This window comes from Cebus imitator, unplaced genomic scaffold (assembly GCF_001604975.1).
Source record: "Cebus imitator isolate Cc_AM_T3 unplaced genomic scaffold, Cebus_imitator-1.0 Scaffold1, whole genome shotgun sequence".
Taxonomy (NCBI): Eukaryota; Metazoa; Chordata; class Mammalia; order Primates; family Cebidae; genus Cebus; species Cebus imitator.
In genome coordinates, this window is record NW_016107316.1 from 15,751,613 (window position 1) to 15,764,834 (window position 13,222).

The 13,222-nt window shown below is 34.4% G+C and overlaps 1 protein-coding gene across 5 annotated transcripts in view; it reads right to left on the reverse strand.

The window, feature by feature from the left end:
- The window catches only part of ITSN2 (intersectin 2), a 168,362-nt gene that overhangs the window by 44,850 nt on the left and 110,290 nt on the right, over positions 1-13,222 (reverse strand). For all 5 annotated transcript variants that reach the window (XM_017526853.1, XM_017526864.2, XM_017526874.2 and 2 more), the window contains 7 exons: positions 12,427-12,608; positions 11,968-12,112; positions 9,090-9,295; positions 6,077-6,141; positions 4,096-4,262; positions 1,019-1,064; positions 808-929 (listed from right to left, as the gene is read on the reverse strand). In XM_017526853.1, the coding sequence (XP_017382342.1) occupies positions 808-929; positions 1,019-1,064; positions 4,096-4,262; positions 6,077-6,141; positions 9,090-9,295; positions 11,968-12,112; positions 12,427-12,608 (933 nt within the window). The remainder of the gene's footprint in view (positions 1-807; positions 930-1,018; positions 1,065-4,095; positions 4,263-6,076; positions 6,142-9,089; positions 9,296-11,967; positions 12,113-12,426; positions 12,609-13,222) is intronic.

Sequence of the window (13,222 nt, forward strand, 5' to 3'; positions counted from 1 at the left end):
GTAAAATTTGTAAAGTGTCATGTTTCCTACTTAGTTGAGCCCATCTTCAAAGTAAATCAGAAGGTGGAATTTCAGAGGGTTATTCAAGAAGGTTATTAAATTTGAACCCCCATTTTTCTTTAGGAATCCTAAGACTCCTGATTTGCAAGAATGAAGCTACGTTTATCCTCCATATTATAACTATATATGACTCATATAAAAATATAGCTATTGTATCTCTTGTCATCTTTTAATTCCTAAAATGCTTTTTAAGCTTTAACTAGTAAGAAAATTTTAGAAGTGAGAGAAGAATCCTTTTCCTGTATCAAAACATATGCAATAACTTTCTATAACATTTTAGGAAAAAATCAGATTCATCTATGTCTGTATTGTCTTTCCTTGCAATGCTGTTTCAAAAACCTAATACCACTAGGGGAGAGCCCAATTAGCAGTATTTTCTCAGCACACCACCTAGATCATGTCTTTCTACTAGAGGCTATACTGCAAGCCTGGGACTATCCCAGGGAAAAATGATGCTGTGCTTTCCTTTAAGAAAGTCATCTGTGAGTTATAAAGGAATGCATTATCAGAAAACGACTATGTCTTTAGAAAAAATTATTCCTTAAATTGTTACTTATAACATCAACTCATGCTAAAAATGTACATGCAAAAGACTAAAGGAAATATAATACAGTAAAATATTGATACTGATTATCTCTAAGTGGCATGATTATGGGTGATCTAAACATTTTTATTAATTTTATCTTTTTTATGGAACATGTGATACTTTTATAATAAAATTTACAGATGCTGTTTAAAGAATATTACCTGTAATTCTCCTTGCCACCACCCACTTGTATTTTTCTTTAGAATTAAGATTAACTGTCCTGGTGCAAGGCTAAGTTGTTCAGAACCAGAAGCAACATATGCTGAGGTTACCTGAGCAATCTCTGAAAAGAAGACAAACAAGAAACTGTGAATTCAAGATTGCGACAGAGCAAACACTTTAGTAATTTTTTAAGGTCACTGCCGTACATACCAGGTTTTTTATTTGATGCTCCAGACTTGCTAGCACTCCCGAAACTCTATAAAGAAAAGATATCATGTTGTTTTATTATTTCCAACAACCCAGATGTAAAAGTACAAAGGTTAATGGGAATTAAAGATTTCAAATTCCCAGGATTCTTTTTTCTTTAAATAAAGATGAAAATGACAATGAACTCCATGCAGTATTAACAAATAAGTGAAAAATCCAACATTTATGAGGAGATCTGGTCTGCTAATGTAACACATTACATATGAGTGGCTGATGTCAACCACTGACTCAACAGGAAGAGCTCATTTTCTCCAACTTAAATATTAAAACATGACCCTCCAGGCCAAATGCACCCCATTCATCAATGGCGTTAGCACCAATGCCCACTATGCACAACGTATGTGTCCTGGATATGTCAATGCATATGTTATTTGCTCCTGCTTTCTCTAAGGGACCCTGACTTATCTATGCATCTTGATGAATAAGAGACAATGTTTTTATTTTTATTTATTTATTTAACCATGCTCCCCGCAAACTGACTTAGGAACAAAAAATCTGACTTAGGAACAAAAAATCCACAACCCATGTAGCAACTATTACTTCTGTTTCACTTTAAAGGATAAACTGGCCCAACCACATTTTCTCTTTATAGGAATTTGAACAACAAAAGGGATGGGATTAAAAAGAATTTTGTTCTGTTAGTGAACATAGCTACTGTACAAGTATTAAGCAGAGTGGATGGTAATTAAAAGCTAACATTTTCTGAGTACTGTGTAACAGACACTGCTCTAAGAGGTTCCATATATTCTGCTATTTAATTTTCACAATAACATTATTAATTATGATTATCCCCATTTTACAGAGAAGGAAACTGAGGCACAGAAAGGTACAGTTAACTTGTCCAAGGTCACCAAGCCTCTAAGTGGTACAGCTGAATCAACCCAGATAGTCTGATTCTACCACACCAATGGTTCTCAGCATGTGGTTTGTAGAAACTGGAAATAGTCCTTGAGACTCTTTCAGGGGTCTGTGGGATAAAAACTATTTTCGTAAATATACTGAGACATTATTTGTCTTTTTCATTGTGTTGACATTTACAATGGTGAATAAAATCATTGGTGCTTTAGCGTGAATCATGGCAGTGGCACTGAATGACACTGCAGTAGTCAGTGTTCTTGATTGTCACGCACTCACAGTAAAACAAAGCCAGTTTCACTTAACAATGCCTTTAATGAAGCAGCAAAAAGTTTATTAATCTTAATCCTCAATCCACACCTTTTAAAAATTCTGTGTAACTAAACAGAAGTGTGCCTAAAACATTTCTGCTGTATACTAAAGTATGATGGTTTTCGTAAGGAAAGCATTTGTGTGACAAATTGTGCAGTCAACTAGGTTTTTCATGAAACAACATTTTTACTTCAAAGAACTAATAAAAAAAATTATTTAGACTTGGGATTTAGAAAACCTTTTCTTAAAAATGAAGTAAGCCTGTCCCTTCAAGGATAACAGCTGACATTTTGCCAATAATACAATTCAAGATTTCAAGGGAAAATTAAAATTTTAGAAAATTTGTACCTACCATTGTAAGTCTGACAGTTTTCTAGCATTTAAAAACTTTTCTGATGAGTGGTGGTATTAACATATAATTTTTTGGATACTGTATAATGAAATGTGTCTACACAGGGAATATCTGCATAACTCAGTGATTCAATATTTTCCACATAAACAATGAGTAATATTATCACATCACACACGGGTAAAAGATCCTTTCAATGTGCAAAACAGGCTAGTGAATTTTAATGTAACAGTAAGAAGTGTTTACTGCTAAGGCTTCAGATTCCATGTTGCAACTAACCTATAAGCATTTGTCAAGTTTTAGTGTGGCAGAATCTAAAAGAACATTTGTAGATATCTGCAAATGCTATTAAAATACTTCTTCATTTTCTCCCACGTATGTGTGAGGCTGAAGTTTTTATACTTCAACTGAAAAAAACAGTCACTGATTGAATACAGAAACAGACATGAGAAACTAGCTGACTTCAATTAAGCCAGACTAAAGAGATTTGCAAAAATATACAAACAGCTTGTAATCTCAGCACTTTGGGAGGCCAAGGCAGGTGGATCGCTGGAGGTTAGAAGTTCAAGATCAGCCTGGACAATATGGTGAAACCCTGTCTCTACTAAAAACACAAAAATTAGCCAAGCATGGTAGGAAGTGCCTGTAATACCAGCTACTCAGGAGGCTAAGGCACGAGAATCACTTGAACCTGGGAGGCAGAGCCTGTAGTGACCCGAGATCACACCACTGCATTCCAGCTTGGGCAACAGAGCTAGACTCCATTTCAAAAAAAAAAAAAAATATATATATATATATATATATACACACACACACACACACACACACACACACACGTACATGTATATATACACATATATGTATATGCATATAGATGTGTCTTGCTAAACTTTGTTTTCATGATAAATATAGTTGTTTTTCATAAAAGTACGATATTTATGTTACCATGTAATAGATTTAATTATTATTTTAAAATGAATAAATGTATAATTTCACTGTTTTAATTTCTGATATGGTAAATATCATTAGCTATAATGCACGTAGTTTAAAAATCCCTATGGGTGTCCTCAATAATTTTTAAGACTGTAAAGTTACTGAAACCAAAAAGATTAAGAACTTCTGCACTATACCATACTGGTGGTGGGATGAACTGAGGCAGCAGCTCATGCAGGCTGAGTCACATTAATGTTAGAGCCATAAAGTGAAAATTGGTGACTACTTCAAGGTGATCCTTTCTGTGTTTCTCTGAATCCAGATCTACTCGCTAGCTCAGTTATCATGAAGCTCAACCCTACCCTACAGCTTTTGTTCTTGGAATTTCATGAAATCTTGCCCCCTTTTTCTCTAACTGGAGCCATATAATAAATCCTATTTTACTGGAGCTACTGTGAGCAGTTTCCTTGTAACCAAAGCAACCTGATTAAAACCATAAACATGATCTCTGTTTTAAGTATATATCTTGATCAACAAGAATGGGTTGATTTTATTTTTAATACCAAAATACCTCTTGATCCTTTGGTTTGACATAGTTTGATGGAAAAATTCCACTTCTATTTCCAATACTTCCTGTCCACCACTCTCCATCTTTTTGGGTCACCAATATTTCTTCACCTTCTGTGAAAGTCAAATCTCCAGGTTCCACACTTGAATATGGATAAAGCGCAATATATTCTGTAGCGAATACAGCAAGAAGAAGCAAATTCTGGTTGTAAGATTACAGAAGGGAAAAAGAAATTAAGTTGTTCTCTAAGACATTGTATAAGTTTGCTGTAAAAGACCTTATGCCTTCAGGAAACCTAATATAAAAAGATCTAAAGGTAGAAAAAGTAATGAAACAATTATTTAATAAGTCCTTAGAAAAAAGTTATTTGACTTAACATAAAACTTTAGCTTATGGTTTCTTTTATCCCCAATTGTTTTATCATTTTTTTATCACAAAGAATTATCCAAAACTACAGATATTAGTATCTCTATAAAGACACTGAGGCTCAGTGAGATTAAGTCACACTCAGTTATTTAGATAATGAAGTCAAGATAAGAAAATATATTTTTTAACTTTTTATACAAGAAACATTTTAATCGCTACGTTATTTTCTCTTTAATTCTTTTAAGTAGACAGTTATGGAAACACCCAATATCCAGAAGACAGTTGCATTAGAAGCCAAGTTCTATCATGATGACCCAGCTCCTAGCACAGAGCCTGATTTAAGTGTAGATGCTCAATAAATATTTGTTAATAAATGACTTTGAGGGAAATATCTAAATTTTTATACTGCCTTTGATTTTTGTTTCTGTGATTGCCACTACTTAGAAGAAATAGTTGGTGACCTGGTTTTTATGACTTTGTCTTTCTAGTTTTATTTATATTTGCCAACATGAAATTTGATCTTAATATCATAAACTGGAGATGATCTGAAACACCATCCACAAGCTATTTACTATTTGTATTCTCAGTATCACTTAATTAATTTAACAAAATTCAAAGTAATTACAAGGTTTAGGTACACTGCAATAAAAGTAGGGTCTTTTCCAACATGCTCCTCACTACTTTCCGATGCTCACCTCAAAGCACTCATTCCATAGTACACCTATGATTCCAGCCTCATTGACGACAGGAGGTTTCCTAAACTTTTGCCCTCATTCCTTGGCTCATGCCATTCCCTCTGTCTAGAAGTGCATTCTCCTCCTTTGTCACTATGCTAGTTCCTACTCATTGTTTAGGATGATGCAACACTGCCACTTCTGTGAATTCATATGTCCAACTCTAAATTGGTTTTGTTCACTCATTAAATAATTTATCACAATTGTATGCTCCATTCTATTGGAAACTTTTATTCATCGTTGTACTTTTCAGGCTGTAGCATAGAATCTTCAACATAATAGATACTGAATTGTTTAACATTAAACTGATATTTTCAGCAAAACATAAAATGTACTTCAACTATTCAACTAACTTTATAATAGACATACATTTCATTCATACATTTACATAACTATTAAATAAGAATATCATCTGAAATTAGGGTAATCTTTCATTTTTCATCACATTAACAAAATTAAAATAATTTACTAATCAAACAACCCAAAGAGATATAGAAAAAAATTCTTTGCAATATTTATGATAAAGCATAACTTGGTCCTCCTTAATGATTCATATGGTACACTACAATTAAAATTTATAAGCAACTAAATGAATTGAAATTCCCTTACCTCCTATACATCTATCACTGCAACACTTTTTATTTATGATGTTATCAAACCAGTCTATGCTGAATTTTCACAGGACTGCCTTTCTAAAGTGCCAGGTATTTTCATCCACATTTTTTCTATATTCTCAATATTCACATCAAATAGATAGGGGCAGGTTTTTCTAATCTCACTTTAATAGTGAAGACACAGAAATCGGGAGAACAGCAAGAATGTGAAGTCAGGTAGTCAAGAGCTAAATTGATTACTATCTAATTTACAAATTGCCAAAAGCTTACCTTCTCCAACTGAACAGGCTGCTGAGGTAGGTTTTTTATTTACAGCTGCATACAAAGTTTCTGGTCTGTCAAATACATAAACAAAAAAACAATAAAGCAAACAAATACTAGCAAAAAACAAGAAAGGTGATTTGATGCACAGCAGGTTTTAGCAGTGCATTTTTTAGGGCTTTCTCAAACTAATCTAAATATAGTCTCAGTACACAGACTGGGAAGACTTATACACAACATCGTGCAGGATTAAGAACTGCCTAATTATAAACTTCCACATTTTAAAATATATTTCAAAAATTTCAATATGTTTTATAAAGAGTTTTTCAAATGTGAGATATTTTGCCTTTCTAAAGAAACTTAAAAGACACCCACAAACTGGTAAGTAGGTAGTCTTTCGGTAAAGTACATATGGGACTTAGTTTAGTGTAGAAAAAAACAAGAGCAATACATACATTTTATTATTTGTTTACAATGCACTATATTAAAAAATAAAAATAATAAAGCTTTGTTTTTTATGATCTCAGAAGAGCTGTAACATTAATTTTTATTTTAACTCAGGAATCTGTTTTCAAAAATCTGGACTGTCCTGTTTAAGAACTAGACACCTGTGGGATGTATCAGGGCTCCCCAGGACCTATGAGTAAATTACATAGTGAGGCAGTTTTCAAATAAACAGAAGGAGAACTTTATTACAACTACTGGCAACAACTAAAAGGACTGTCTTGTTTAATGCTACATTCTCCATTATTGTAGGTTTTCAAGTTGCATGCCTTATCTGTTAGAAAACACTGGTAACTGAATGAAAAATTAGAAGAAATGTCCTCTAAAATACTGACACTTAATCTCTTTTTGCTTAAGTTTTCTTCCCTGTAAATGTTATGACCATAAAATAAGACAATTTCTTTATAGAATTGTCTATAAAGGGCCTAGCACAGTGCATGCATACAAATGCCAGCTATATATAGTTGTTGTTCCTGTTACTACATTCTTCTAAATCCAAAATTCAGCTAGGTACAGTGGCTCATGCCTATAATCCCAGAACTTTGGGAGGCGGAGGAGGGCGGATCACCTGAGGTCAAGAGTTTGAGACCAGCCTGGCCAACATGGCAAAACCCCATCTCTACTAAAATATAAAAATTAGCATTTTAGTACTAGGTCAGGAGTTTCAGACCAGCCTGGCCAACATGGTTAAGCCCCATCTCTACTAAAAATACAAAAATTAACTGATCCCAGCTACTTGGGAGGCTGGGCAGGAGAAGTGCTTGAACCCAGAAGGCGGAGACTGCAGTGAGCAGTGATTGTGCCATTGCTCTCCAGCCTGGGCAAAAGAGTGAGACTCCATCTCAGAAAACAAATTAAATAAGTAAATAAATCCAAAATTCCATGTCAGGCTGAAAAGCAAATTTTTAGAAACTGAGCACTATCTTTCAGAAACATAGAAACAGCAGTGAAAAGATCTTTAAACGTTATTTGGCTTAAGCTTTTCATTCAATCAATTAGATAACTGAAGACTAAGTAGGTTACTCCTACAGCCTGGCAAAAATAGCAGAGCCAAAACTCAAGCCTCTTGATTGCTAAAGACCAGCATATTTTCATCATATCAGACTGTTTTTCTACCAACTTCCATATAAAACACAAGAGACAGTTACCCATAGCTATGTTATAGTACTTATTTCCATGTATTATATTTGACAACTTGACTCCCTACAGAGTAGGAAATAAAGGCCAGAGACCTAACCTACCTAGTTTTTAGTTTTTGTTCATTTGAAAATTTCATTCAATTGCTCATTTACTCATGCTTCTCCTCATTCATTCAGCTAATATGACTGAGAAGCTACTATGCATTAGGATTAGTACAGGCATGAAGTAACTGAAGAATGAACAAATAAAAAAACACATGCATCCCAACCTCTTGGAGCTTATGTTCTAATAAGGGATATTGGTTTTTAAAAAAATCAGTAACTTTAATGCAGAGTGCTATAAACAATAAGAGAAGTTATATTCAAGGAATCTTGGAGACTAAGAAATGGGAATGCCCCAATTTGACAAAGAGGAGGCCCTCAGTGAAGAGTTATTTAAATATTGACAATTTACAGTAAACAAGGGAAAAATGCTTGAAAGAAAATGAAAAGTAACTTTTCTAACTGATCTATGGCACAAAGAAATAGCCAGGTGAGGTGGCTCATACCTGTAATTCCAGCATTTTGGGAGGTGAAGATGGGAAGATCGCTTCAAAGCCCAGGGGTTTGAGACTAGCCTGGGATAACACAGCAAAACCCCATCTCTACAAATAATTTAAAAATTAGCTGGTGTGGTAGTGTGTACCTGTGGTCCCAGCTACTCCATAAGCTGAGGTGGGAGGATTACTTAAGACTGGGTGGTCAAGGTTGTAGTGAGCCATGATCATACCACTGCACTCTAGCCTGGGAAACAGAGTGAGGCCCTGTCTCAAAGACAAATAAAAAGCAACAGATCTAAAATCTGAGTAGCTTGAAAATTTTATGAATCTGAAGTAACTAGAATAGAAGATATTCTAAACTGAAATATCTGAAGTATGGTTTTTTTCATCCTAGGAATTACCTTTCTTTTTCTTTTTCTTTTGTTTTATTTTTATTTTTTTTTTGAGATACAATATCACTCTGTCACCCAGGCGGGAGTGCAATGGCACCATCTTGACTCACTGCAACCTCTGCCTCCTGGTCTCAAGTAATTCTTCGCCTCCCAAGTAGCTGGAACTACAGGCATGCACCACCATGCCCAGCTAATTTTTGTAGACACAGGGTTTCACCACATTGCCCAGGCTGGTCTCAAACTCCTGGGCTCAAGCGACCCACCTGCTTTGGCTTGCCAAAGTGCTGGGATTACAGGTGTGAGCCACCAGGGCCCGCCAGAATTACCTTCTGATATTCAAACTCAAGTATAAAATTTTTATCTTATTATACACTCAATCAGATCATAGCTTACTCATTAGTGAAAATACCAACATCCACATCTCATAAAAACACATAAAGATCCTTACTCTTCCCGTTTTACTTCATTCCCAGGAATGATCTTGACATAAGACTTTGGAAACCATCCTCTTCTTCCATGCACCTCCCCAAACCACCAATTTTCTTGCTGCTCCAAGACAGTAATAATGTCATGTTTTGAGAAGTTCAAGTGGTTATCTTTCTTTGCAGTCCAGGAACAAAGGGCCTGTGCTTTCAGGTTTTCTACCACTTGTCCCTATGAATACAAAAGCACAAAATTTTTAAAAAGACAATGGCAACCATGATTTCTGTTTCTATGTATATAATGTATTTACTGTTCAAACAGAGACAAGTTTGGTGTGGTGGTGACTTAAGACAACCTTAGTCTACTAATTGACTTTAAATTATAAATGGCAGACAAACTATGTGACTAGCTTTTTGTTAAGACAGACTGAAAACCCACCATTCAAAGAAACCTCATCACATCACTAGTACAGAAAGTAAATAATGGGTTCTCAAGAAATGTATTCATATACCCGTGAAATATATATCATGGAACAAATAAAAAAGGGTTGTTAATGTAAATCTTTTTTCTCTTCCAGCTTCCAATGTAACTACAGATAATTCCATTTACTCCACTAGGAATGTGATTCGAATGCTTGACTCCCTGTTTTTCTGCTTTTCTCTTAACTTCCTTTTATTCTATTCATTCTTCTTTCTCTCCTCTCTTAAAGGAAGGAGGGCTTTTTTTCTTTTAATAAAGCTAAACTCTTCACTTATTCTCCAAGTCTTCTATTATACCCTTTCATTTTCTAAAAACATTTTATTACATTAAGTCCCTCTCTTCAATCTTCAATCCACTTCACTTGCTTCTATTTCTGAATTCCTTAAAGAATAGTCTTAGACTTATTTTCCAATTTGACTCCTCAATCCCTTCTAATTTAGGTTCAGCACTCATCACACTACTGAACCCTTTCCAGACAAGGTTATTAATAATAATATCAAAGCCAAAAGCTTCTTCCAAACCCTTATTCCTCTTGATTTTTAAACAGCTAACATCAAAATCCTTATAGTTCCTGAAGCTCTCTGGTGATTGATGGCTCCTCTTTTGTCCAACCCTCTTCTCTTACTGTTCCATATAACTTACTTCCCAAAATAATCTTAATTATGTCTATGACTTTTCAAACCTACATTTTCAGTGTAATTTTATCTCCTGAGCTCCAGACTTGTATATCGAACTGCCTAGTGGGTGTTTCTACCAAGTTGTCCCTAATACACATACCTTAAACTTAGCACGTCTGAAACGTAATCATTTTTAGAACCTACCAAACCCATTCCTCCTGGACTGTTTACCAAAGACAATGATACTACTATCCTTTCGGTCCCTCAAGCTAAAGACTCCGAAAAATGATCTTTAACTCCTATTCCTCATTCTCCACATTTAATGGATTATCTATTTTTATATCAATTCCTAATAATCTTCTAAATATATCTCCTCCTCTTTCCTATATCTTAATTACCACAGCACTAGTTCAAACCATCATCTCTTGTAATTTAGCTGTTGTAATATCCTTCCCTAACTGGTTTTCTTCTGCTAATCCAGCCTCTACGTTAGGGACAGAGTTATCTTTCTAAAACATACACAACTCTACTCTTCAAAATCTTCAGGGACTTTCCACTCCAAGTTGCCTAACATGGTATTAAATGCTTCCCAAATAAACCCCAACTTCTCTCTCCAACTTCGCTTAACCCTTTCTCCATGAATCCTGTACTCTAGCCACATCATTAACAATTCTTGTTTCCTGCAAATCTTTTGTTAACATGCCTCAGTAGCTAAAATTGTTCTTTCATGGGAATAACCTTCCTTCTCTGGTAAAATCTTATCTTTGAAGGCCCTACTCAAATACCTTGTTCCTTTGTGAAGGCTGCTCTAATTCTCACCAATTGAATAAGATACTCTCTTCTCTGTATACGCCCCAAAGACTTTGTAGATAACTTTATTACAGCATTTCTCATGCTTTACAGTTTATGTCTGTCATGTTCATTAGATTATGATCTACTTAATGGTGAGTTTCTGGTTAAAAATAAATTTTTTAGAGCAGGGGCTCATTCTGTTGCTCAGGCTGGACAGTGGTATGATCATAATTTGTTGCAGCCTCAAACTCCTGGGCTTGAGTGATACTCCCACCTCAGCCTCCCAAGTAGCTAGAACTACAGGCACATGCCACTATGCCCAGCTAATTTTTAAATTTTTGTAGAGATGGTGTCTTGCTATGTTGCCCAGGCTGATCTTGAACTCCTGGCCTCAAGCAATCCTCCCATCTTGGCCTCCCAAAGAGCTGGGAGCCTAGGCACTGAACCACTGTGCCTGGTGTCAATGTCAGGTATTTTAAAATTTTTTTCCTTAAATTTCTAGCACATAATAAAATGTCTAGAACCTATGTCATGGCATTTTTTGAGTGAAGGTGGAATCTGGAGAACTTTACTCTGACGAAGTCTGCAATTTTAAAAAATAATGTTAGTATAACAATATTGCAATGGTTATATCTAAATCAGAGGCTAATACATGTTAAAAAGTTCCAACATTCCCAGAAAAATAAGGAAAAAAAAAAAAACCCTCAAGCCCAAGTCTCTTATCTTTTTATAATAACTACAAATCAAGTAAAATATATCATGAGATTTATAAAAATAACATTTTAAACCTAGAAACGTTAGCTGCTAGCAACTTGATAAGAATTGTTGAGAAACATCTAAGTAACAATCATTTCGTCAATTTCACATCACATATGAATGATAAGAAATAAACTGAATGCTATAAATTCTAGTTAAATGAGTGAATGGTCCCTTTGTACATAATTTTCATTCTATTTTATATGAATCAGGAGCAAATTCAAAGAATAAAGTCCACAAAAATAACAGAAAACATACCTGTCCATGAATAGGTGAAATAGATCCAGGGGACACAGTTCGAGTGAAGGCTGATTTTTTCTGCCATGATGTATTTACAGTTAGGTTTGAAAAAGATACATTTTGATAATCAGTCATTGATGCTGGTTGATTTGAAGAAAGCAGTCTGCAAATGTAACACTTTCATATAAGTATACTTAATTGTTTAGAGCTTAATGAAGTACTATTAATTTATCAACCTGTATATTATATATACTGTGCTTACTTACACACAATTTGTGGGAAGAAAGAATTCATTAACAAACAACTGACCCATGTTTTCACTTTCCTAAATTTCAGTATTAAAACTGGAACAAAAGGTACTCTTGAAAAGTACAACCCAGATTACACTAAGATGAAGTAGTAGGCTGATACAACTATATATTAGGTATTTATACATTTGCAGAACCATATAAACTTTACTGTTAGCTAAAAACGTACTCAGAGGAAGTTGAGGTAGCAGATAAAGAAACTGTAGGAGGAAGTAAGGCCTTCTTTGGAGATACAGCTTTTTCATTTTCACTTGATGGCATTTTTTCTACATAATTGCATGGAAACCAGCCAAAATGTCCTTGAAAACTACCATAAAGCCAACCAGGTTCTCCTACGGTTTTTTCATCAACCTACGGAAATAAAAAGAAGGATTAACGGTGCTTAGAAATTCACACATTTACAATGGAAAGATGTCGAAGATGGTTGTATAGTATTCTCATTTTCAGAATTAAGCCCATCTAACTAAATAGCTAAGGCATTTTCTACAAATTAACAGGCTACTATTTCTAGTGATTGGCAAGCTGTCTTTAATTTTATCCAATTTATATGAAAATATTTTACAAAAACAAATAGCATTATATATGGCTAATGAAAGAAAACAATCTTCCCCTATCTCATGGCTCCTATGCCCTGATTTTCACTCCTAACCTGCCATTCTTCCTGGTTTCTTCTGTATCACCATTTATATTTCTAAATAACATATTTATACTGCTATTTCTTGAATTTTTTTAAATTTTAGACATTATTGATTGGCTTTTGGCGGGAAATGAAGATTTACCTCTCTTTCACGGTAGCCTCTTAGTCTATCAATACTGTTATATCTTAATTTTTATTTAAATTATATTTAATGTTTATACTATTATGACTATGTTTAAATATTTCATATGTGAGTCTTGCAGCATGCTGCTTCATTAAATTTCCTTTTTTGGTTTTTGGGTTTTTTTTTTTTTTTTTTTTTTTTTTT